Raw genomic sequence first — 27297 nt, 5'->3', positions numbered from 1 at the left:
TTGAAATTAGTTTGGACTGCCTCACCTCAATTTATACTGAACAAGGGCCAATAGCGTAAATCCGTCAATAACTTAGCAGTCTCATTTAGGCTGGCATTCAAACAGTAAATGTTACATTTGTGTGTTAGATAATGTTATTTTGCGATTGGGTACGGTTAAACAGAGATTTTAGCTGGATTCACTTGTGTTGCAATTGAGATAGGGTAACTAATCCTAATTCTTGCCATGGGAATTGTGGCAGGTCAGATGTGAACCATGCAAAGTTCCATTGACCTCGGTGGGATTTTCCAGTCTTGGGGAAGCGTGGCTGGAAAATCCCGTCTTGATGTTCCAATTTTGAAATCTTCAACAGTAACAGTAGTCACCTTGATCTGTATAAGAACAGATTTTTTTAATCCTTCAACCAGAAGGTTGTAAAGAAAATCTTTGTAGTTAATGAGACAAGTGTTTTACATTGGAACAAATTCTCAATATTTTTGTGGAGGTAGTTCTTTCTGCTTAATTCTCAGGGTTATTATTCTGCATAGAGCAGGGTTAGTGCATTATAAACATCATTTATATAAAGCAGTGTAATACATTATAAGCATTAGTTCATACAATAGGATTAATGTATGTTATCCAATAGCTATGTAAAACAGAGTTAGTATATCATTTACAAACAGCAGGGTTAGTAGATTATATTTATTAATTATGTTGGGGATGTCTCAGTAATAGAGACATTAAATTATCATTGATTACTGTAAAAACTCAACTGGTTCACAGATGCCCTTTAGGGAAGAAAATCTTACTGTTCTTACCTGGCCAATGTGATTGACTCTTAATTGCGCTTGGAAAAAAATTGCTCAAAAAAGACAATAGGACTAGGGGGCACAGCCTCAAGATAAAAGGGGGGCGGTTTAGAACGGAGTTGAGGAGGAACTTCTTCACTCAAAGGGTGGTGAATCTCTGGAATTCTCTGCCCGTTGAAGTGGTGGAGGCTGCCTCGCTAAATATTTTTAAGACGCGGGTTGATGGGTTTTTGATAGGAGAGGGGATTAAGGGTTATAGGGAGAGGGCGGGAAAGTGGAACTGAGCAGCGACAGATCAGCCATGATCTTATTGAATGGCAGGGCAGGCTCGAAGGGCTGGATGGCCTACTCCTGTTCCTATTTCTTATGTTCTTAAATGACCCAGCATGCCACTCAGTTCAAGGGCAATTAGGGATGGACAACAAATACTGGCCTTGTCTGCAATGCTCGTACCCCATGAAAGAATTGAAAAATAAGATAAGTATGTTATATATGTGAAATACTTAAAGCAGAGTTAGTGTATTATGTACAATAGTTAGATATGGCAGGGTTAATACAGTATGTATAATAGTTAAATATAGCAAAATTGGTACATTATATATATTAGTTATGTACTGCAGGGTTGGTACATTATATACAGCTGGATTATTGGAAAATATAACCTTCCACTTTCTGGTAATGTTCTTTAATCCACAGTCACTTAATAATAAAGACGGGTGTAATTTGTGGTGTTCATCTCCTGGATCTGTCATATTTGTAAAAATAAAAAATCACACATTTTTGTGTGTGTAATGGTATTCTGTAGTCTGACATTCAGCGATTGGTAGACAGATGTTGACCGGTGCAAAATCCCAATGTTCTGTTGTGTGACCATTGACCCATGCAGGAAATTGCATGTTATCTGAACTTTCTCAGTAGTTGGCATGTGTATACTGCATAAATTTGAGATCCTCTCAGCAAAGAACGTTTCAGTATCTAGAAATGGGGGAGAATATCAAACATTGCTTGGTAAAGTAACTCAAAATGACAAATTATCTCATCAGAAATTTTGCATTCATTTCTTTAATGTAATGTCATCAAGTTTGTACAGCAAAATATATACTTCCTGTGTGTGTACAATTTGTCAGGAAACAAAAAATCTCAGTAAATTACACTGTCAAATGCAGATTTATTTGAAGATGAGAGGCCAAACTCCAGATGCTATTACTTAATGGCAAATGACTGGATTGGACTTTTCCTACAGCATTTTCACTATTTGTTTCATATTTTCCAACAATCCTGCTGTATATAATGTACTAACCCTGCTAAATATAACTACTGTATATAATACACTAATCCTGCCTTATGTAACTCATGTGTATAACATACTAATCTTATTTTTCAATTCTTTCATGGGGCGCAAGCGTTGCAGACAAGGCCAGTATTTGTTGCCCATCCCTAATTGCCCTTAATTAATCACTCTTGAACTGAGTGACTTGCCAGGTCATTTCCAAGCGCAATTAAGAATCAATCACATTGCTCTGCCTGGAGTCACATGTAGGCTAGACCAGGTGAAAACAGTAGATATTCTTTCCTAAAGGGCATTAGTGAACCAGTTGGGTTTTTACAATAATTAATGATATTTTAATATCTCCATTACTGAGTCTCCCCCAGTGTAACTAATGAATATAATCTACTAACCCTGCTGTTTGTAACTAATATATATAATGTATTGTGTTCTACTTCACTGTTGTATAACATACATTATCCCTACTGTATGAACTAATACTTCTAATGTATTAACACTGCTTTATGTAAATAACATTTATAATATACTAACCCAGCTTTGAGCCGTATAATAACATTGAGAATTAAACAGAAAAAGCATCCTCCACAAAAATATTGAGAATTTGTATTTTTTATAATCTTCTTACCTCTCAAAATATAACTTGGTCATTTATGTACAATGTTGTATCGGCATCAACTATCAATTGTCCTTAGCTAAAAAAAACTGTTCTTTAAATTACATTAAAGTAAGGAGATTGAGAAGCTAAATGACTTCTCCCATAATTCTTCCTTCAGGATAAAATGTTGAGTCAACCTATGGTAATTAATTGTCTTTTTTTTTAACCAAGAATGGAGTTGTCACTATTCCAAAGTCTACAAAAAAAGAAAGGATTTGGGAAAACTGTCAGGTAAGGTGTTTTATAAGGAAAAAAAAATTAATATTATTGCTTTATATTCTTTTCTTCTATCAGTCCTCCAGACCATTTTTCAACAAAAGTCAAACATTCCTCGATCCTTGTAAAGAAGAGTGCCTTATTATCAGTGCCTTCTGCTGAACCCTTGCTATGAACGAAAATAAGACTGTATAGTGTAATTACTCTGACTTAGCATTAGTATCAGTGAGCCACAGCATCACTTGCGCAGTAGTAGTGTATCACAGAACCACTGACAAAGAGTATTAGAGCAACAAATTAATCACTGGGAAAGAGCATTTATTTTGATGATTAATACTTATTCGCAGTGTTCATGTCAGTGATAGAATTATTGGCAGAAAGCTTTAGAACTGTACTAAAAACAATGACACAGTTTTAGTGAAGCAAGAAGCCAGAGAATTATGGTTACAAGGTACAGCACCGACAAACCTGAATCATTGACACTGGAGGTTAGTACCCATTAGTCATTGAATCATGGCCCAGTATGTTAGTGCCCATTGAGTAATAGGATTTTCTTCATGGGGAGAGACTGGAACTTGTAGAGGAGGGATGGAATTTGAGTGCCCAGGCACACACATTACTAAAAACCAGAGTACAGGTACAAAGAGTAATCAAAAAGGCAAATGGATTTTGGTCTTTTATCCTGATTAATTGGAACTCAAAAGTGAGTAAATTATGGATCAATTGTTTAGTGCCTTTGTCAGCTCCTACCTGGAATATTGAGTTCAGCTTTGGGCATTGTACCATTGGACCAATGTCTTGGTCTCAATGGGACCACATAGAGCAATTCACCAGAAAGGTACTGGGACCTAAATGGTTAAATTAAGAGAACAAGTTGAATAAACCTGGCTTGTATTCCCTCTTAATTAAAAGGTCTAAGAATGAATTAATTGAGGTGATTAAAATGATAATAGCATTTAATAGGATAGATATAGTAAAGCTATTCCCACAGTGCGGGAGTCTAGAACATTTGGGAGAGTTAGGCTGTTCGGAAGTGAAATTAGGGAGCGTACTTTCCTCTGGAACTCATTGTCTCAGAAGACTGTGCATGCTGGTTGGATTAAAATTTTTAAGACTGTTAATGCATACATTTTTATTGGGTAAAGGGATGTGGTAATTCGGCCAAATGCCAGTTTCCTATCACTAACATCCTGTGCTAGTTATTATGGTTTCCTCAGCTCAGGACCTATATCTCTGGTCTGGTTAAAGTTACAGGCTTAAACCTCCTTCTGGCTTCCATTGGGCAAACCTCCGCTCGCTCAATAAGGCTGCTCTTACTTGACACAACCCACAGGTAAATCTATCTACCCATGGCCTTCTTGGTCATAGCAGGAATCAAGGGATATTAATTAATTAAAAATGGGTAAATAGAGTTTAAGTACAGACCGGCCTTGATGTAACTGAATGGTATAACAGATCCGAGGGTCTGAATATAAGAACATAAGAAATAGGAGCAGAAGTAGGCCATCTGGCCCTTCGAGCCTGCCCCGCCATTCAATAAGATCATGGGTGATCTGTCGTGGCTCAGTTCCACTTTCCCGCCCTCTCCCCATAACCCTTAATCCCTTCTCTTATCAAAAACCCATCAACCCGCTTCTTAAAAATATTTAGCGAGGCAGCCTCCACCACTTCAACGGGCAGAGAATTCCAGAGATTCACCACCCTTTGAGTGAAGAAGTTCCTCCTCAACTCCGTTCTGAACCGCCCCCCCTTTATCTTGAGGCTGTGCCCCCTAGTCCTACTGTCTTTTTTGAGCGGGAAGAGTCTTTCCACCTCTATCCTATCCATCCCATTCATCATCTTATACGTCTCAATGAGAAATAGTATAATGAATAGTATAATCCTTTTCCTATTTATTCATGGGCAAGAAGTATTAATACCAGCAAAAAACAGATTTACTGCCACAGAGTTTTAGTGTGATTGAATAACAAAATCATTGACATAGAATGTTGGTGCAATAGAGTAACAGAAATAGTGGTGTAGTGTTAGCAACAGCAAATCACAAACACTGACACACAGCATTCATATCAAAAAGGCTATCATTAGCATTGGGATTCATATGGATTCAGTACCGTAAAAGCTATATTACTACTCAGCCAAAAGACTTTTTCTATAAGTCTCCCTGATAATTTCGCATTTCTTCATTACACTAAGAGGCATGTGAATTGCTCTTAGTATCTGTTCTTGACTCAGTCACTAGTCGGCACGGGGAGAGCAGGCGAGGATGAACCAGCAATTCTCTATTAGGAACAGATTGATGTTGGGATCTTTGTCATCTGATGGCTGGCTTAAAAGATTGGTAATAGCAAATACAAATCCACATTCCCACCTCCTCTCCCCCCCCCCCCCCCCCCCCCCCCCCCCCCCCCGGAAAAATGTGATGAACTTCCAACAGACTGCACTACTGCATCATCCAAATTATTTTTGAAAGTTTGTCAGTTGATGGCAACAAAATGATTTGAGAAAATGTTTAATATAAACCACATCAGTACATTCACTAATTACTGTATATAAAAGTTGTTGAACTGAATTAAAAACTAGTGTTTCTAATGAAATAACTTGTTGTTTTTGCATAGTTTTTCCCCAGTGAGTTGCTAACTTTGAGGAGTAATGAAAGTCTACTAATCTCACTGCACCATATACACCTCATAGGTATTTCATTTTTCTCTTACGGAGGATGATGTTGCAGTTCTAAATGGAATGCATGATGGCCTGCATGTGTCCTGGGATCCTACAAATATCGAATAATGTATGTCAACATTTTATTTATATTCAGTTTGTTTATAAATTAGGATAGTGTATTCATTTTTGAAATGTGTTAAACTTCTTTACAATTTATGTTTACAACAGTTGAACTTGTGAAAATGCAATTAGCAACCTTCTGCAAATATAACATCAGGAAGTAACCACACAAAAACGTCAAATGCGAGTATTGGGACCAGTTATCATAAATGAGAACTTTTGGTTTCTCGTGGCACTGTGCCATATTTAAATAAATTTTAGTTGTTGGTGTAGAGAGTAAATGTTTAAAGTGGTGAATAGTGTTTTGATCAAGCGGGCAGCTTTTTTCTGGATGGTGTTAAGCTTCCTGAATATTGTTAGAGCTGCACTCCTCCAAACAGGAGAGAGTATTCCATCACACTCCTGACTTGTGCCTTGTAGATCATGGATAGGCTTTGGGGAGTCAGGAGAATTCCAATGCTCTGACCTGCTCTTGTAGCTGCAGTATTTATATGGCTAGTCCAGTTAAGTTTCTGGTCAATGGTAACTCACTGATGTTGAAAGTGAGGGATTCAGTGATGCTAATACCATTGAATATCAAGGGGTAATAATTAGATTCTCTCTTATTGGAGATGCTCATTGCCTGGCCCTTGGCGACACAAATATTACTTGCCACTTATTGGCCCAAGCCTGAAAATTGCCCAGCCCTTGGAGCATGCAAACACAGATTTTCACTATCTGAGGAATTGCAAATGGTCCTGAACACTGTGCAAACATCAGTGAACATTCCCATTCTGAACCTTACATTGGTGAGCGGGCCATTGATGAAGCTGCTGAAACTGGTTGGCTGTAGGTCACCACCCTGAGGAACACCTGCAGTGATGTTCTGAAGCTGAAAACAACAACCTGCATCTTCATTTGTGCTAGGTAAGACTCCACCCAGTAGAAAGCTTTCCCTGATTCCCATTGACTTCAGTTTTGCTAGGACTTCTTGATGCCACACTTGGTTAAATGCTTCCTTGATGTCACTCTCACCTCACCCCTGGAATTCAGCTCTTTCATCCTTGTTAGACCAAGGCTTTTATGAGGCTTGGAATCCAAACTGAGCATCAGTGAACAGGTTATTGCTAAAAAATGGTATCACGGTCGACAATATCTCCCATCATTTTGCTGATGATTGAGAGAAGACTAATGAGCCAGTAATTGGCCAGATTAGATTTGTCCAATTTACATGTGTGCATGCAATTTTCATAATGTCAAGTATTGCATTGCAGTTGTACTGGAACAGCTTGGCTAGAACGCAACTAGTTCTAAAACACAAATCATCTGTACTGCAGTCAGGCTGCTGTAAGGGCTCATACCCTGTGCAGTATCCACTGCCTTTAGCTGCTCCCTGATATAACGTGCAGTGAATTGGAGTAGCTGAAAACTTGCATCTGCAATGCTGGGGAGTTTGGATGCGAGCAGAAATGTGTTTTGATCTTATTGAATGTCAGAGTAGGCTACTCTTGTCCCTAATTTGTATGGTCGTGTGTCATTTGCTTGGCAGTTCTGGCTAAAGATGGTTGTAAATGCTTCAGCTTTGTCATTTGAACTGGAATAATTGAGATTGGGGGTGAGAGGAAGGGCACAAGGTGGTAGTCAGCAAGAGGTTTCCTTGTGCATATCTGAGCTGATGCCAAGAGACTTCATGGGGTCCAAGAGTAAATACTGAGGACTCATAGAGTCACTTTCTCCTGACTATATACCACCTTGCTACCACATCCAGTGGGTCTGTCATATTACTGGGATAGGGACATGCTCAATGATGGTGATGGAGGAGTCTGAGATAAGGTATAATTTTGAGGGCATGGCTGCCAGTTGACTACTCTGAGTAAGCTTTTCCAGTTTTGACACCAGCCTCCATCCGATACTAGTGAGAAGAACTGGATAGCGTGTGCCTGTGTCACTTCTCGGATCTAATTGATGTCAGGAGGCCTGTTCAGTTTCATTCTTAGTTGACTTTGGTACAACTAGGTGTGGAGAGTCTACAGAAGGATCTAGATAGGCTGGGCGAATGGGCCAGGAAATGGCAAATGGAATTTAATGTTGGCAAGTGTGAGGTGGTCCACTTTGGTAGCAAAAATGGTAGGAAGGACTATTACTTACGAGGCGAAAAACTGCAGCAGGAGACGGTGCAGAGGGACCTCGGGGTCCTTGTGCATGAGTCGCAAAAACCCAGCTTGCAGGTGCAGCAGGTGGTCAGGAAGGCGAATGGGATGCTGGCCTTCATAGCGAAGGGGATTGAATATAAAAGTAGGGAGGTCTTGCTGCAGCTGTATAGGGCATTGGTGAGGCCGCAACTGGAGTACTGTGTGCATTTTTGGGCGCCGCACCTACGCAAAGATATTTTGGCCTTGGAGGGAGTGCAGAGGAGGTTTACTAGGCTGATACCGGAGTTGAGGGGGTTGAGCTATGAGGAGAGGCTGAATAAACTGGGCTTGTACTCGTTAGAGTTTAGAAGAATGAGAGGAGATCTCATTGAGACGTATAAGATGATGAATGGGATGGATAGGATAGAGGTGGAAAGACTCTTCCCGCTCAAAAAAGACAATAGGACTAGGGGGCACAGCCTCAAGATAAAAGGGGGGCGGTTTAGAACGGAGTTGAGGAGGAACTTCTTCACTCAAAGGGTGGTGAATCTCTGGAATTCTCTGCCCGTTGAAGTGGTGGAGGCTGCCTCGCTAAATATTTTTAAGTCGCGGGTTGATGGGTTTTTGATAGGAGAGGGGATTAAGGGTTATGGGGAGAGGGCGGGAAAGTGGGACTGAGCAGCGACAGATCAGCCATGATCTTATTGAATGGCGGGGCAGGCTCGAAGGGCTGGATGGCCTACTCCTGCTCCTATTTCTTATGTTCTTATGTTCTTACTTATGTGGCGAAAAACTGCAGCAGGCGACGGTGCAGAGGGACCTCGGGGTCCTTGTGCATGAGTCGCAAAAACCCAGCTTGCAGGTGCAGCAGGTGGTCAGGAAGGCTAATGGGATGCTGGCCTTCATAGCGAGGGGGATTGAATGTAAAAGTAGGGAGGTCTTGCTGCGGCTGTATAGGGCATTGGTGAGGCCGCAGCTGGAGTACTGTGTGCAGTTTTGGGCGCCGTACTTACGCAAGGATATTTTGGCCTTGGAGGGAGTGCAGAGGAGGTTTACTAGGCTGATGCTGGAGTTGAGGGGGTTGAGCTATGAGGAGAGGCTGAATAAACTAGGCTTGTACTCGTTAGAGTTTAGAAGAATGAGGGGAGATCTCATTGAGACGTATAAGATGATGAATGGGATGGATAGGATAGAGGTGGAGAGACTCTTCCCTCTCAGAAAGGACAGTAGGACTAGGGGGCACAGCCTCAAGATAAAGGAGGGGGGGGGCGGTTTAGAACGGAGTTGAGGAGGAACTTTTTCACTCAAAGGGTGGTGAATCTCTGGAATTCTCTGCCCATTGAAGTGGTGGAGGCTACCTCGCTAAATATTTTTAAGACGCGGATTGATGGGCTTTTGATAAGAGAGGGGATTAAGGGTTATGGGGAGAGGGCGGGAATGTGGAACTGAACCACGACAGATTAGCCATGATCTTATTGAATGGCGGGGCAGGCTCGAAGGGCTAGATGGCCTACTCCTGCTCCTATTTCTTATGTTCTTATGTTTATGTTATGTTGTCAGGCCATTTCAATGGGAGGTTGGAGTCTGCCATATTTGTCATACGTAGGTTAAATTGGGTAAAGACTAGAGATCTCCTTCGCTAAAGAACATTAATAAACTTGAAGGGTTTTTACAACAATCCATTGATTTCATAATCATTATTACTGAGACTAAGTGAAGACTTATTCATCAATTGAATTAAAATTTTCCCCAGCTGCTGTGATGGGATTTGTATCGTGGCTCTGGATCACTCACCTAGGGCTGGGATTTTCCTGGATATCAGTAAAGGCTGATGTCAAGTGTGAAAAGTGGCATTGAAACTACAATGGCAATGGTGGTTTTAAGAACATAAGAACTAGGAGCATCTAGCCCTTTGATCTGCTCTGCCATTCAGTAAGATCATGGCTGATCTTTTCGTGGACTCCACTCTACTTATGTGCCTGCTCACCATAACCCTTAATTTCTTTACTATTCAAAACATTCAATGAGATAGCCTCAACTGCTTCACTGGGCAGGGAATTCCACAGATTCATAACCCTTTGTGTAAAGAACTGCCTCCTCAACTCAGGCCTAAATCTGCTTCCCCTTATTTTGAGGCCATGCCCCCTCGTTCTAGTTTCACCTGCCAGTGGAAACAACTACTCTGCTTCTATTCCCTTATCTTATATGTTTCTCTAAATCTCCCATTATTCTTCTGAATTCCAATGAGTTTGGCCCCAGTCTACTCAGTCTCTCTTCATAAGCCAATCCTCTCAATTCCAGAATCAAATCTCCTCTGCACCCCCTCCAGTATCAGTATATCCTTTCTCAAGTAGGGAAACCAAAACTGTATATAGTACTCTAGGTGTGGCCTCACTACCACCTTATACAGCTGCAACATAACCTTGCTGTTTTTAAACTCAGTCCCTCTAGTTTTAAAGGACAAAATTCCATTTGCCTTCTTAATTACCTGCTGCACCTACAAACCAATTCTTTGTGATTCTTCCACGAGGACACCCATGTCCCTCAGCACAGCAGCATGATGCAATTTTTTACCATTTAAATAATAGTCCATTTTGTTGTTATTCCTACCAAAATTGATGACCTCACATTTACCAACATTGTACTCCACCTGTCAGACCCTTGCCCACTCAGACTATCATATCCCTTTGCAGACTTTCAGCATCCTCTGCACACTTTGCTCTGCCAGTCATCTTAGTGTCATCTGCGAATTTTGACACACTACACTTGGTCCGCAACTCCAAATCATCTACGTAAATAGTAAACAATAGCGGTCCCAACACTGATCCCTGAGGCACATCACTAGTCACTGATCACCAACCAGTAAAACATCCATTTACCCTCACTCTTTGCTTTCTGTTAGTTAACCAATCCTCTATCCAAGCTACTACATTCCCCATAACACTCTGCACCTTTATCTTATTTAGTAGCCTTTGGTATGGCACCTTGTCAAATGCTTTCTGGAAATCCAAATACACCACATCCACCACATCCACAGGTTCCCTATTGTCCACTGTGGATGTAATGTTCTCAAAGAATTTCACCAAATTAGTCAAACATGATCTTCCCTTCATGAATCCATGCTGTGTTTTACCAAGGGGCCAATTTATATCCAGATGTCTCGCTATTTCTTCGTTGATGATAGATTCAAGCATTTTCCCTACTACAGAATTTAAGCTAACCGGCCTATAGCTACCCGCCTTTTGTCCATCTTTTTTAAACACTGGTGCCACATTTGCTGTTTTCCAATCTGCAGGAACCACCCCAGAGTCCAGCAAATTTTGGTAAATTACCATTAGTGCATTTGCTATTTCTCCCGCTATCTCTTTTAGTACCCTGGGATGTATTCCATCAGGACCAGGAGACTTGTTTACCTTTGGCCCATTAACTTGCCGACGTTACCTCTTTCGTGATAATGATAGCTTCTAAGTCCTCACCTGCCATCAATTCTTCACCTGCCTGCCTGTCATCAATTTTTGGCATGTTATTTGTGTCTTCTACAATGAAGACTGAGACAAAATACCTGTTAAATGCCTCAGCCATTTTCTCGTTTCCAGTTATTACGTTCCCCTTCTCATCCTCTAAAGGACCACTGATTACTTTGGCCAATCTTTTTTGTTTTATATATTTATAGAAACTTTTGTTATTTGTTTTTATATTCTGAGCTAATTTACACTCATAATCCATCTTACTTTTCTTTATTGCTTTCTTCGTGGCTTTCTGTTGACTTTTAAAGATTTCCCAATCCTCTAGGTTCCCACTAATCTTTGTATGCATTTTCTTTCAATTTGATACCCTCCTTTATTTCCTTAGATATCCATAGCTGATTATCTCTTTTTCTGCAGTCTTTCCTTATCACTGGTATATACTTTTGCTGAGCACTGTGAAAGATCGCATTGAAAGTCCTCCATTATTCCTCAGTTGTCCAACCATAAAGTTTTTGCTCCCAGTCTACCTTAGCCATTGACTCCCTCATCCCTTTGTAGTCTACTTTGTTTAAGCACAAGACAGTGGTTTTCACTGCCATATAGTCCAGGACTTTGGGGACAAAAAGCTTCAACTGGTGGGGCAGCTTCTGATTTATCCTGCCTCACCAGTAACTTAAAAACTCAGGAACCCAGGTGCTGTTTTTAAAGGCTGCTCCAGCTCTCAGCGAGCAAACCTGTTCACCCTGGCACTACCTGGGCATAGCCGTGGAAGTGCCTACACAGTGCCGGGGATACCCAGATAGTACCTGGCACGAACCCCCACTCCCCTAAGCGCTGTACTTACCTAAGTTCCCCTGGGAGGTCTGCTTGCCAGATGCACACCTTTGGAAACCAGTCAAGCTCCTGCCATCACACTGCTGTGGATGACATTTTGACCAGTGGTGGGGGGGCGTTTGATTTCAGCATATAGGCTTGATTATGACATGTAAATGTTTTCAAGTGAGGTTCCCAATGTTGATCATCTGGAAATGCCCCCGTAACTGGTGGGGGGAAGGGACAATTGCTTCATGAGTTCAGATGATGCAAAATGCACTTTGCAGTTCCTGTGGTATTTTCTGCTCCTGTCGCTGAACCCACAGAACTCAAATGGGAGCAGAAAATCTCAGCCTGGGTCTCTGAATCACTAAGTCAATAGCATAACCACGAATCTACCATTCCTTCTTGAAACATTTTCTCAACTTCCTCCTGTGTTGGTCAAAGGTGATCACGCCAACACATCCTTTCCTCCTTACTCTCTCCTTGGTCTTTCTTCATTGTGTTCCAGGTAAAATCGGGCTCTCAATTGTGCATTTATCATGAGCACTGACCCGTATATTCCATTTTCCAGTACTGGTTTCTGGCCAGAGATGGAAAACTAGTAATGAAGAAAGAGTTGAGACTGGGAACTATTTCCATTAATGCAGAGAAAGTTGAGAAGAGATTTAATGAAAAAATTCAGGTTAGCAAATGACTTAAAAGACTGAATGGAGAAGGTCTATTTTCTGTCTTTCGAACATCGGTAGCACGATGGTCACAAATTTAAATTCATATATTTAAAACTCAGTGAGGAGAGAGGATAAGAGACACCTGTTTACACAAAGGGCAGTCACTGCATGGGATGGTTTGCCACAAGAGAATGTTTGAGGCAGAGATCATTGTATCTTTTAAAAGGAAAGGGAATAAACATTTAAAGCCGAAGGAGATGGAAAACCAAGTGGAAAGGTAAGGTCAGTGTTTTGAGTTGCTCTAGCCAAGAGTCAACATTATAGAGGAATATAGAGAGAGTAGGAGGGAGCTAAAAAAGGGGAGTTAGAAGAGTGAAGAGAGGGCATGAAATGGCTTTGGCTGATAGGATTAAGGAAAATCCAAAGGCATTTTACTCCTATAATAGGAGCATGAGAGTGGTTAGAGGGAAAATTGGTCCTCTTAGGGACAAAGAAGGGGAGTTATGTATTGAGTCGGAGGGAATGGGGGAGATCCTGAATGAATACTTTGCGTCGGTATTCACGAAGGAGAGGGGTTCAGTGTCGTGCAGTGTCTTGGAGGGAGCTGTAGATCAGTGGAAGGAAATATCCATTACGCGGGAGGAAGTGCTAAGGCTTTTAGGTAGCGTAAAGACGGATAAAGCTCCGGGGCCTGATGGTATTTATCCCAGGCTGCTTAGGGAGGTGAAAGATGAAATTGCTAGGCCTCTGGCACAAATCTTTGTCTCTTCTTTGGACACAGGTGAGGTCCCAGAAGACTGGAGGGTAGCTAATGTGGTACCGCTGTTTAAAAAAGGTAGTAGGGATAACCCTGGAAATTATAGATCGGTGAGTTTGACATCGGTGGTAGGGAAATTATTGGAAAAAATACTTAGGGGTAGGATGTATGAGCATTTGGAGCATTGCGGTCTGATTGGGGATACGCAACATGGCTTTGTTCGGGGGAGGTCTTGCCTTACGAATCTGGTAGAATTCTTTGAGGAGGTGACAAAAACGGTTGACGATGGGAGAGCCGTTGATGTCATCTATATGGATTTCAGTAAGGCGTTTGACAAAGTCCCTCATGGTAGGCTGGTAGAAAAGGTTAAGGCGCATGGGATACGAGGTCAGGTAGCTAGGTGGATTGAGAACTGGCTGGGCAATAGGAGACAGAGGGTAGTTGTTGAGGGGACCTTTTCGGGCTGGAGGCCAGTGACCAGTGGTGTGCCACAGGGCTCAGTACTGGGACCTCTCCTCTTTGTAGTTTACATAAATGACTTGGAAGAGAGCGTACGTGGTGTGATCAGCAAGTTTGCGGATGACACCAAGATGGCAGGGTTGGCGGATACTGAGGTGGAATGTCAGGTGATACAGCAGTATATAGATAGGTTGGTGCATTGGGCAGATAGGTGGCAGATGGAATTTAATCCTGACAAATGCGAGGTGATGCATTTTGGAAGGAATAATGCAGAGAGGAGTTACGTGATAAAAGATAGACCGATTAGGAGTATAGAAATACAGAGGGACCTGGGAGTGCAGGTTCACAAGTCTATGAAGGTTGCGACACAAGTAGAGAAGGTTGTGAGGAAAGCTTATGGAATGCTAGCCTTTATAGGAAGGGGTATAGAGTATAGGAGCTGCCGTCTAATGCTTCAGTTGCACAGAACGTTGGTTAGACCGCATTTGGAGTACTGCGTCCAGTTCTGGTCACCTTACTACCGGAAGGACGTGGAGACTCTGGAGAGGGTGCAGAGGAGGTTTACCAGGATGTTGCCTGGCATGGAAGGACTGAGTTACGAGGAAAGGTTGGAGAAACTGGAACTTTTCTCCTTGGAAAGACGGAGATTAAGGGGAGACATGATAGAGGTATATAAGATACTGAAGGGAATAGGTAGAGTCAATAGTGATAGGCTGCTCCCTAGATTGGGTACAATTATGAGAGGTCATGATTTAAGGGTGAGGGGGGAGAAGTATAATTTGGATATGAGAGGAAGGTTCTTCACGCAGAGGGTTGTGGGGATATGGAACGCGCTACCAAGTAGGGTGGTGGAGGCAGGCACGTTGGACTTGTTTAAGGTTTACTTAGATAGACACATGAGCGAGACAAGGATGGAGGGTTACAGTGGGGGGTATTAAATAGGGTCAGAGCCTCGGGAGACACCGGAAATGCAGACTTACATGTTAACGTTTTTGTCTTTTTATTCCACAGGTGTCGGTCCACCTTGTTGTCAAACGAGGGGCATGCACACGGTGGGTCGTGCGTGGGCTGCTCTTGGAGGTTCCGGGAGTGGCCTAGTACTTCGTGTCGGTGTGTGTGCTTGATCCTGGACCGGTAGACGGGCGCCGCAACAGCTCAGTGACTATCACTGCTAGCTGTGCAGATACATGGATTTGGGCCTGTGTCTGTGGGAGTTTGCGCATTCTCCCTGTGGTTGCGTGGGTTTCCTCCGGGTGCTCCGGTTTCCTCCCACACCCCAAAGATGTGCTCTTAGGCTGATTGGTTTACCAAATTGACACTATTCTCCCCTGAATCTGGCTAAGTTAGAGGTTCCACTCGCATACATGCAGGGCGGGGTAGGTGTGGGAAGATGCAGCGGCGCGGGCTCGTTGGGCCGAAGGGCCTGTTTCCCGTGCTGGGTTGTTCTTTGTTCTTTGTTTTGTACTTGTGATGTAGTCCTCTATGATTCTTCGATATGAAGCTGCACTGGACTGGGGATATTTTAAGCTGAGCTTGATGGAGGAACATTCTGTTTTGGATTGCAGGATGCAGTGAGGGCAAGAATGTCAAAGGGAAGCTCATTGAACAATTGCAATATTCCAAGCAGCTGGCTGAAGAACAGAATTTCCAAATGCCCTGAGCAAATCCCTCCAATGGTTCTCAGCAGCAGAAAGTTCATATCTTAGTGACAACTGTACAGGAAGAAGAGGGGGGGGCGGTGGTGTATACACTCATGCAATCACATCCCACTCGTGCAATCACATCCTTTTAAAACAGACCAAGTCCTCATTTTTCTCAGAGGAAGCTTCGCTTACTAATGTTCTGGAACTTCTCAGATTGTCCTTATCTGTAGTTTACAAATTCATTTTATTAGGTCCTTTTCCTTATCTGATATTTTAGGGATTACTTGGGAATTCCCATTTGGAATTATAAATGTTTCTGCAGGCAGTTTTTCTACTGACCTATATTTGCTTCTGCTGATTAATCACTTGATCAAAGAGCCAATGGTTAAAAAAAATGCAGTTGAGTGAGACTGAAAACGCAGTAATATCTTTCAAACAGTCAACAGTCTATATCAGAAACATCCTGAAACCTCTTTGAAGATGCAACTTAAATCATTTTTCCAATTTTGAATATTAAGAAATTAAATATGAAAAACTTCTCTGCCACTTTTTAAGTGAGATCATCTTCAAAAGTGTTATGTTGCTGTCTGCATATACAGGATCTCTAAAATGAGTTTCACATTGAAACCACTGCTCTTTAATTGTATTTTTTATTCATGCACCCATAGATGCTACTTCCTTATCCATTAGCTGCATGTAATAACTTTACAAATTTATACAAACTGATACTAGCATTCTCTGCTGTTTGATGTACTTTTGTTAAGATAATAATGTGTAAACCACACATCTAAAGATATTACTTTTTAAATTACATCTTGTCTTGATTCATTGTTTATTCCATTGTGCAGTACAAAGTCTGCAATCACTCAGATGACTATTGGTATCCTGTATCATAACTAGGACAATAGTGAAAGAAGCCACACCCGGAGTGTAACAAAAGAAAACAAAGTTCACACACCTGCTAAGGCACAAGCTGCCAAAAAACAATTACCACAACACCAGGTTAAAGTCCAACAGGTTTATTTGGTAGCAAAACCGGCTAGCTTTCAGAGCGCAGCCCCTTTGTCAGGTGAGTGGGAGTTCTATTCACAAACAGGACATATAAAGACACAAATTCAATTTACAAAATAATGATTGTAATGCAAGTCTTTACAGGTAATCAAGCCTTAAAGGTACAGACAATGTGAGTGGAGAGAGTGTTAAGCACAGGTTAAAGAGATGTGTATTGTCTCCAGACAGGACAGTTAGTGACACCTTGCAAGCCCAGGCAAGTCATTATGGGGGTTATAGATAATGTGACATGAACCCAAGATCCCAGTTGAGGCTGTCGTCATGTGTGCAGAATCTGGCTAAAAGTCTCTGTTCCGCAACTCTGCGTTGTTGTTTGTTGTGAAGGCTGCCTTGGAGAACGCTTACCCGAAGATCAGAGGCCTAATGCCCATGACCACTGAAGTGTTCACCAACAGGAAGAAAACAATCTTGGTGATTGTCAAGCGGTGTTCATTCATCTGTTATCATAGCGTCTGCATAGTATCCCCAATGTACCATGCCTCAGGACATCCTTTTCTGCAGTGTATCAGGTAGACAATGTTGGCCGAGTTGCAGGAGTATGTACCTTGTACCTGGTGGATGGTGTTCTCACGTGAGATGATGGCACCGTGTCGATGATCTGGCATGTCTTGCAGACGTTGCTGTGGCGGGGTTATGTGGTGTCATGGTCACTGTTCTCCTGAAGGCTGGGTAGTTTGCTGCCGTCGATGGTCTGTTTGAGATTGTGCAGTTATTTGAAGGCAAAAAGTGGGGGTCTGGGGATGGCTTTGGTGAGATGTTTGTCTTCATCAATGATACGTTGAAGGCTCTGAAGAAGATGTGGTAGCTTCTCCACTCCGGGGATGTACTGGATGTTAACACCAGATTCATCAGCCGCACTCACAGGACAGTCCCGAACATCACCCAAGCACAACGCAACGCCATCCGCGCTGTCAAGACAACCGCAACATTGTCATCAAACCAGCAGACAAAGGAGGGCCATCGTCATACTGAACAGAACGGATTACTGCAAAGAAGTGTACCAACAACTGAACAACGGGGAGCACGACAGACAGTTATCCGCAGATCCGACCAAAGAACACACCCGTCAACTCAACAGACTGATGACGACCTTTGATCTGGACCTTCAGAGTACCCTCCGTGTTCTTATCCCACATACTCCCCATGTTGGAGATCTCTACTGCCTCCCGAAGATGCACAAGGAAAACATACCCGGCTGTTCCATCGTATCGGGCAATGGGACCCTGTGCAAGAACCTCTCCAGCTATGTCGAGGGCATCCTGAAACCTATTGTACAAGAACCCCCAGCTTTTGTCGCAACACTATCAACTTCCTACAGAAACCCAGCACACATGGAGCAGGAACACTCCTCGTCACAATGGATGTCTCGGCACTCTACACCAGCATCCCCCACGACGATGGCATTGCTGCCTCAGTACTCAACGCCGACAACTGCCAGTTTCCAGATGTAATTTTACAACTCATCCGTTTCATCCTGGACCACAATGTCTTCACCTTCGACAACCAGTTCTTCATCTAGACACACGGAACAGCCATGGGGACCAAATTCGCACCTCAATATGCCAATATCTTCATGTACAAATTCGAACAAGACCTCTTCACCATACAGGACCTTCAGCCGATGCTATACACTAGATACATCAATGACATTTTTTTCCTTTGGACTCATCGTGAACAATCCCTGAAACAACTATATGATGACATCAACAGGTTCCATCCCACCATGGACTACTCTCCGGAATCAGTTGCATTCTTGGACACATGCATCTCCATCAAGGCCAGTCACCTCAGCACTTCACTGTGCTGCAAGCCCACAGATAACCTCAAGATGCTCCACTTTTCCAGCTTCCACCCTAAACACATTAAAGAAGCCATCCCCTATGGACAAGTCCTCTGTATACACAGAATCTGCTCAGATGAGGAGAATCACAACAGACATCTCCAGATGCTGAAAGATGCCCTCAAAAGAACAGGATATGGCGCTCAATTCATCGATCAACTGTTCCAATGCATCATAGCGAAAAACTGCACTGACGACCTCAGAAGACAAACATGGGACATGGTGGACAGAGTACCCTTCGCTGTCCAGTATTTCCCAAGAGTGGAAAGCTATGACATCTTCTCTGGAGCTCTCAACATGTCATTGTTGAAGACAAACATCTCGCAAGGGCTATCCCCACACCCCCACTTCTTGTCTTCAAACAACTGCACAACCTCAAACAGACCATTGTCCACAGCAAACTACCCAGCCTTCAGGAGAACAGTGACCATGACACCACACAACCCTGCCATAGCAACCTCTGCGAGACATGCTGGATCATCAACATGGATGCCATCATCTCACGTGAGAACACCATCCACCAGGCACACGGTACATACTCTTGTAATTCAGCCAACGTTGTCTACCTGATACATTGCAGTAAAGGATGTCCCAAGGCATGGCACACTGGGGAGACCACGCAGATGCTACGACAACGGATGACTGAACACCGTTCAACAGTCACCAGGCAAGACTGGTCTCTTCCTGTTGGAAAACACTTCAGCGGTCATGGACATTCGGCCTCTGATCTTTGTGTAAGTGTTCTCCAAGGCGGCCCCACGACACATGACAGTGCAGAGGAGAGCCTGATAGCCAAGATCCGCACACATGAGGATGGCCTCAACCAGGATCTTGGGTTCATGTCACACTATCTGTAACCCTTATAATGACTTGCCTGGGCTTGCAAAATCTCACGAACTGTCCTGGCTGGAGAAAATACATATCTCTTTAAGCTGTGCTTAACGCTCTCTCCACTCACATTGTCTGTAATTTTAAGACTTAATTACCTGTAAAGACTTGCATTCCAATCATTATTTTGTAAATTGAGTTTGTGTCTTTATACGCCCTGTTTATGAATAGAACTCCCACTCAACTGACGAAGGGGCAGTGCTCCAAAAGCTAATGGATTTTGCTACCAAGTAAACCTGTTGGACTTCAACCTGGTGTTGTGAGAATTCTTACTGTGTTTACCCCAGTCCAACGCCGGCATCTCCACATCAAAACAACTGCAGCAGAGACAGACAGCTTCTCCCACGGAATTATTCTAATAAGAACATAAGAAATAGGAGCAGGAGTAGGCCATCTAGCCCCTCGAGCCTGCCCCGCCATTCAGTAAGATCATGGCTGATCTGTCGTGGCTCAGTTCCACATTCCCGCCCTCTCCCCATAACCCTTAATCCCCTCTCTTATCAAAAACCCATCAACCCGCGTCTTAAAAATATTTAGCGAGGCAGCCTCCACCACTTCAACGGGCAGAGTATTCCAGAGATTCACCACCCTTTGAGTGAAGAAGTTCCTCCTCAACTCTGTTCTAAACCACCCCCCCCTTTATCTTGAGGCTGTGCCCCCTAGTCCTACTGTCTTTTTTGAGCGGGAAAAGTCTCTCCACCTCTATCCTATCCATCCCATTCATCATCTTATACGTCTCAATGAGATCTCCCCTCATTCTTCTAAACTCCAACGAGTACAAGCCTAGTTTATTCAGCCTCTCCTCATAGCTCAACCCCCTCAACTCCGGTATCAGCCTAGTAAACCTCCTCTGCACTCCCTCCAAGGCCAAAATATCTTTGCGCAGGTGCGGCGCCCAAAACTGCACACAGTACTCCAGCTGCGGCCTCACCAATGCCCTATACAGCTGCAGCAAGACCTCCCTACTTTTACATTCAATCCCCCTCGCTATGAAGGCCAGCATCCCATTCGCCTTCCTGACCACCTGCTGCACCTGCAAGCTGGGTTTTTGCGACTCATGCACAAGGACCCCGAGGTCCCTCTGCACCGTCGCCTGCTGCAGTTTTTCGCCACGTAAGTAATAGTCCTTCCTACCATTCTTCCTACCAGAGTGGACCACCTCACACTTGCCAACATTAAATTCCATTTGCCATTTCCTGGCCCATTCGCCCAGCCTATCTAGATCCTTCTACAGACTCTCCACACCCTCCGCACAATTTGCCGTTCCCCCAATCTTGGTGTCATCAGCAAATTTCGACACCCTACACTCGGTTCCATGTGATGCATTGCTTCTATTGTTGTTTCTTACATCAATGCAGAGTAGAAGAGAAAACTCATGGTACAACAGCAGAGCGGCAGTACCATTGCTCATTGCTCTGTAGTACAGCAATAGTATGTGAATCCATTATCCATCACACCACACAAATGGATGCCTGGTGTCCTTAGCCAAACCATCACGGGAGAACGTGCCCAGAAGTTAGATATAATCTCATATGGAAAGTTCATGGGTCCCACACATCCCAGGGACAGATTCAGACCAGCTCCAGTGAGAGCTGAACGTGGAATATGCCATTTTGTGATGGTTTGTGACATTGAGAAAGAAGAAAGTGGAAGGGAACATGTTTTTTTAATGTACAAAAAAGAGAGAGACCCACTGTGAAAATATGTGTACCTCCCAGTACTGGGCATAAATTGTACTTCAATGTTTGCTACAAAGTAAATAATACACTAACCACCGGAACTAAGGTCTCCATCAGGCCTTCTGTATTTTTTTAACCAAGAAAAATTGCAAGGAAGTATAACATTCTATTTGCATTAGATAGTAAGTTTAAGGTTGGAATTAGTGAAATTTAATCCTGAAGAAATATGCCATAGCCAGGTACACCTCGTAAACTGGTGAAATGCCAGTCTGCACTGCAGGGTGCAGCTGTGCTTGCTGCTCTGTAACTTATACAGTTATACAATTGATGAAGTTATTGTACTGTGCTGTATACTGTACAGCCACACTTCGCGTCACTGTGTTGATTTGCTCTCTCTGTCCTTCCTCTGAATCTGTACTGATCTGTTTCGCCCCCTTTATTAGGTAAAACCACATTATATCATTTGTTTTTGTGAGTTTTTATTTTTCCCCCTCATATTGGTGTAGTTTTGCAATATTTTGTTTATTTGCTGCCACTTGGTCCCCTCCCGTTGGCACCACTGTGCATTTTGTGTTTGTATGTTGCCATTCTATGCCTTTTGTATTGATCATTAGTCCCAGTTGAATATTAGGAGGGAGACTATTCCCATTCAGATCTGTCTAACGATAATTTAACTAGTAAGGGAATAGACTATTGCACATTCCTTGCATAAAATATAAGAAATAGGATTTAGGCTGTAAGTCCCATCGAACCTGTTCCACCATTCAGTAAGATCACGTACTTTTTCATCAACTCTACTTACCCATCTTATACCTGTATTCCTTGAATCTGATTAATGCACAAAAACCTATCCACCTCTGTCTTGAATATATTCATCAAGTGCATGCATAGTAACTGCAGTAGACAACCTTGAAGATTCACAACCCTTTAAGTGAAGAAATTTCTTCTCATCTCCATGCTAAATGGCCAACTTCTTATCCTGAGTCCATGACCGTAATTCTAGATTCTCTAGCCAGAGGAAACAGTTTTTCAGCATTGACCTCGTAGGATCTTCTAAGTATTATGTATGTTTCACTTCTTATTCTTCTATGTTTCAGAGACTATAGGCCTTGCCCATTCTATTTCTCCTTGTGAGATACCTTCCTATCCCAGAAATCTAGTGAATCTTCATTGCACCCCCTCTAAGGCAACAATATCCTTCCTTAGGTAAGGAGACCAGAACTGTGCACACAACTCCAGGTGTGGTCTTACCCTCATTGTACAAGTGTAGAATGTATGCAAATAAAGAACCTGCTTTTACATAAGACATTTAACAACCTGAACAGATTCCAAAGCACATCAGAACCATTTAATTACTTTTGAAGCATAGTCACTGTCATAATGTAGAGAAAGATAGTGGTAAATTTGCACACAGCAAGATACCACAAACAGCAACAAGGTAGATGATCAGAAAATGTATTTACGGTGATGTTGATTGAGGGATAAAAGCTGACCAGGCAGGAGGACTCCCTTGTATCTGTGACTTTCAAGTAAGCCAAGGAAGTTAGATATAAGAATATAAATTTAAGTTGGTGAACAGTAAATTTAAAATGGATTAAATCAAGAATGTATTTTCTTGAATTCATATTTAAATAAGTTATTTTACTTATTTGTCAGGATGTGTTAAATGTTGGCAAGGCTGCATTTCTTTTTGCCCTGAAAAGATGTAAATCATTTACACATGTATCCACTTTCTGTGATAACAATGTAGCAGACAAAATGCAGTTAAATGCTAAGGTGGAAGCATGAGTGCATTAGTGAGATGACCTTGAGTAGACTGTCTCCTTAAATAGACTTTTTTGCATTGTTGACTGTCTGTTTCAAATTGACAGTCTTCATCAGATATTCTGATAAAAATTCTCAATCTAAAACATGATCAAGTTTTCACACAAATTTAAGCTTCATATTTAGCTTAATAAATCTGACCCAAGAGATACATTTGGCCTATTTTGAAAACATGTTTTAGTTCCCTTTACCCTGGCATACACAATTGTCCAAAGTACATCTTGCACATAATACCAGTCCTCTTTCAGATTAGATATGTCATCAATTTACCTACGGTTCTGAACAGTTTAAAGCAGGAACATTTAAACTTGATAACAAATACTATTTATTTTAAATCATCATCAATACCTGATGCTGAACTAAAGGATTTCAATATCAGCTAACCTTTCAAAAAAAAGTTTGCAGAATACGTAGTACAAGTACGGCAATCATCTATATCCAGGTAGTAAAATTACAATTTAAAAATCTAGCTGTAGTAAAGAAGGTATTGTAAAACTGTAGTGAATAAATGAGTATGTAACAATGCAGGACCCTTTTGTCAAAACAGTCTATTAATTAACTTCATGACTCCTCACGTAAATTCATTAACCTGAGATCTTGGTCTCCTAGTCTGTGGATACCCAAATGATAGCACTGTTACAAATCTTAATACAAAGTACAATTGTAATGTTTACTGGCTAAAAAGCTGAGATCACTGGTTATTGACACCCCATAGAGATGATCTGAAATTAACAAGTAAAACCTCCATGGAGTATTAATAAATATATTACTGATTGCTCAAGAAACTATGCATTGATGTGTTTTAAACAAGAAATGCAGGTAATTTAAACAAAAGTTAAGCTTGCAATTTTCTCCCATCACTCCCATAGTGCCAAAGACACCACACTTGTGACCATTCTTAATATGCATCTAAACTGAAAAAGTTTCATAACACCAGGTTAAAGTCCAACAGGTTTATTTGATAGCACAAGCTTTGAGAGTGTCAGTCCTTCTTCAGGTGAGTGAGGAGTTGTGTTCACAAACAGGGCATATAAAGACACAAACTCAATTTGCAAGACATTAGTTGGAATTCGAGTCTTTACAGGTAATCAAATCTTAAAGGTACAGACAGTGTGAGTGGAGAGAGGGTTAAGCACAGGTTAAAGAGATATGCATTGCTGCAGCCAGTTTAGTTAGTGAGATTTTGCAAACCCAGGCAAGTCGTGAGGGTTACACAGATAGTGTGACATGAATCCAAGACTCTGGTTGAGGCCATCCTCATGTGTGTAGAACTTGGCTGTCAGTTTCTGCTCAGTGATTCTGCGTGGTCATGTGTTGACAATGCAGAATTGCTGAGCAAAAACTGAGAGCCAAGTTCCTCACATGAGGACAGCCTCAACTGGGATCTTGGCTTCATGTCACACTATCTGTAACTCCCACAACTTGTCTGGGTTTGCAAAATCTCATTAATTTTTCCTGACTGGAGACAATGCATATCTCTTTAATCCGTGCTTAACCCTCTCTCCACTCACATTGTCTGTACCTTTAAGACTTGATTGCCTGTAAAGACTCGAATTCCAACCATTATTTTGTAAATTGAGTTTGTGTCTATATATGCTGTTTGTGAACACAACTCCTCAGTAACCTGAAGAAGGAGCTACACTCCGAACACTTGTGCTACCAAATAAACCTGTTAGACTTTAACTTGGTGTTATGAGACTTCTTACTGTGCTTACCCCAGTCCAATGCCGGCATCTCCACATCATGGCTAAGCTGAGACAGGAGAATTAGGTCATTGGAGTTGTAACTTGAATTTACTGTCTGCTCATTAGATTCCATAAGTACTGCATTTATTTGTGGTTTATTTAATTGTCCGAGTTTTATTATTTGGGCTAATTTAATTTTAGATACAATTACAGTTCCATTCTTCCTAACCTAGATTGAACTGTGCCAGATTTGTTTGCTGACAATGCCATATGTGAATATTCTTTCTTCGGCCAGTAACTTCTATGAAGCTAAGGATTCCTCATGTAGATGATATTTGCAGGAAAAATAATGATGGACGGAGCCACTCCAGACACTACAGAATTAATTCAAGCATTTCAACCAATCTTTATGGAATAGTTTTCATAGAAACACATCTGCAGGATATATTATTCTGAGGGTAAAATGCAGAAGAAGTCAGTGTGACATGCATAGAGTATGTTTTGAGGCTGACTAAAGCAAAGCTCATGTGAAATGAAATAGCTTTATTACTTTTTAAAACTCTGATTTTGTGGCGCCACAAAATTCTAAATATAGTATAATTGTGGAACAATTTATGAGCTCTAAGTTTAATTGTCTTTCCTTGGGTTACATTAGAAAGCTGAAAAGTGTAATAACCTGACTAAATCATAACAGTTGCCTTTGTTATAACTGTTCCCACCTCACACGATGCTATTCCGCAAAGCTTCAGGGTAGCGCTGTATTTTTATGGTACTGCGGTACACATGGCTGTGTTTTGTTTTACAGGTCTTTGATTTTTCACTTGGCAAAGAAGACATGATATTTCTAAACTCACTGAAGAATACAAAGAAACTGATTACACTGCATTATCCTCTATGGAAGGAACAGGAGTTCCAATCAGAACTGACTGTTGTCCACTAAGTGCTTTGAGACACTGTTTCTGACTATGTTTACAATGTATTGGCTAAAAACATTGACACATTATTGAGGATGTCTATTTTCTTTGTTGTAATTCACTATCACAGTTGATTTGTTTTATCTTTCCCAATGATGGAGCGCTCCAGGAAAGTCATGTGAGAGTCAGCTTTGTGTCTTCACCCTAATATCAAGCAATTTCTAATTTAAACCTAAATCTTAACTAATCCACACCTTTCATTTTACTTTTTAACATTGAGAATTGAAGATTATTGCATTTCAGACACTCAGTGCAATATCAGCATGTGATTTCTTTCTACTTGCTGCTTCATTTCATCTTATTTTTAGTTACATGTGCAAAACCCAGTACAAGCAAAGAATAATTGCAGCATTTATCCCAAACCCATGGAATAGTCTTTTGAGAAATTAAAAGTGAAATAGGAGACCCATGATCATTTTAAATAAATGTTAACCTGACATTCTGAGAGCCAAACTATGCAGCAGAGTGCAGAATGTTTAAATGTTTCAGGGACATGACTCTGAGGCAAGTCTGAGAGTGTTTCCTAATCATCATTGAATGTACTTGAACAAGTCATGTCAAAAACCAGTGTGCCTGTAACAAAATCCTGGATTAATTACTTGAATTGTAAATGTTTATATTTAATTAAAATGTTTTACTTAACTAAACTGTAGAATAGTTGCATCTGTTATCAAATGGGTTATACTAATTTTTTAATGAATACCTGAATATGGCGAAAGAGCCATTGAACAATTCAGATAGTCACCTTTTCCAAAATCCAAAACTTTTAGGGAAGGAGAATAGGGGTGGGAATTTAGCTTGGATTTTAATGTCTTTTCTTGCTATTGAAATTCATTAGTTATCTCACTAGTGTATTGTGGAGCCACAAAAATCAAAATATGGTATAATTGTTGAACAGTTTTATGAGCTGTACATTTAATTGCCTTTCCTTGGGTTACATTAAAAAGCTGAAAAGTGTGATAATCTTGTCTAAATTATAACAGTTGCTTTTGTAGTAATAATTACTCCCATCTCTATTCCACAAACCTTGAAGATAAACATCTATATTTTTGTGATGCACTGGTATACATGGCTATGAGTACATCACCAAGTAAACAGTGGAGGGGGGGAAATGTTTTAAAAACCAGACTTTCATATTAGGTTTAAATTTTAGAAACTGACAACATTAGATTCATGTGATACTAAAATACAACAGCAAAGCATCAGTCTAAGTGACATCTGTATCCTGCAATGACAAATAGTCTCGACAGCTGGACCAATGCTGTCCTTACAGCAAACAACATGAGATTCTATTTCTTTCAGTATTAGCTGCCTCTTCTATGTACCAGGTTATGATGGATTGTAGAATTGATGCCCACATGACCTTTATACTGGTATCCTGCTCTCAGCTGTGACATCTGGAGAAGCTCACAAGTCTACCCATGGAAGTAGCAACAGTCAAATTATTCTTGTCTGCAAAGCTGGTTAACAGAGGTGTAGGCTCATGTCCCTGAAAGCGGAGTCCTGCTGATCGCTGAATGCTCAAATATTACTTCCCACATTTTCTTTGCAGTGTCTGCTAAGCACCATTTTTACACAGCACTAGAATGAGTTATGTACAGCTTTCAGAGTTAGGGATCAAGACAAAAGCTGCAACTGCAAGATTGGTGATTCAGCACCTGAAATGGTTGCTACTACTGATAGTAGT

At 41.5% G+C, this 27297-nt stretch overlaps 1 protein-coding gene across 4 annotated transcripts in view; it reads left to right on the top strand.

The window, feature by feature from the left end:
• LOC145347864 (putative oxidoreductase ZK1290.5) overlaps nucleotides 1–26250 on the top strand; it is a 118874-nt gene extending 92624 nt beyond the window's left edge. Inside the window, exons 6-9 of one of the 4 annotated variants that reach the window (XR_013887863.1) lie at nucleotides 2903–2962; nucleotides 5639–5735; nucleotides 22225–22333; nucleotides 25442–25527. Coding sequence is in view for 3 of the 4 variants with exons in the window: in XM_080195800.1 (XP_080051926.1) it covers nucleotides 2903–2962; nucleotides 25442–25576 (195 nt within the window). In the remaining variant the exon portion in view is untranslated. Of the gene's footprint in view, nucleotides 1–2902; nucleotides 2963–5638; nucleotides 5736–15571; nucleotides 16461–22224; nucleotides 22334–25441 lie in introns of those variants that run through there. The other 3 variants (XM_080195802.1, XM_080195801.1, XM_080195800.1) reach the window with 3 other exon arrangements.
• Nucleotides 26251–27297: the final 1047 nt, after the last annotated feature.

This window comes from Carcharhinus amblyrhynchos, chromosome 9 (genome assembly GCF_965287045.1).
Source record: "Carcharhinus amblyrhynchos chromosome 9, sCarAmb.v2.hapA, whole genome shotgun sequence".
Lineage (NCBI taxonomy): Eukaryota > Metazoa > Chordata > Chondrichthyes > Carcharhiniformes > Carcharhinidae > Carcharhinus > Carcharhinus amblyrhynchos.
This window is presented reverse-complemented; position numbering and strand designations above follow the sequence as displayed.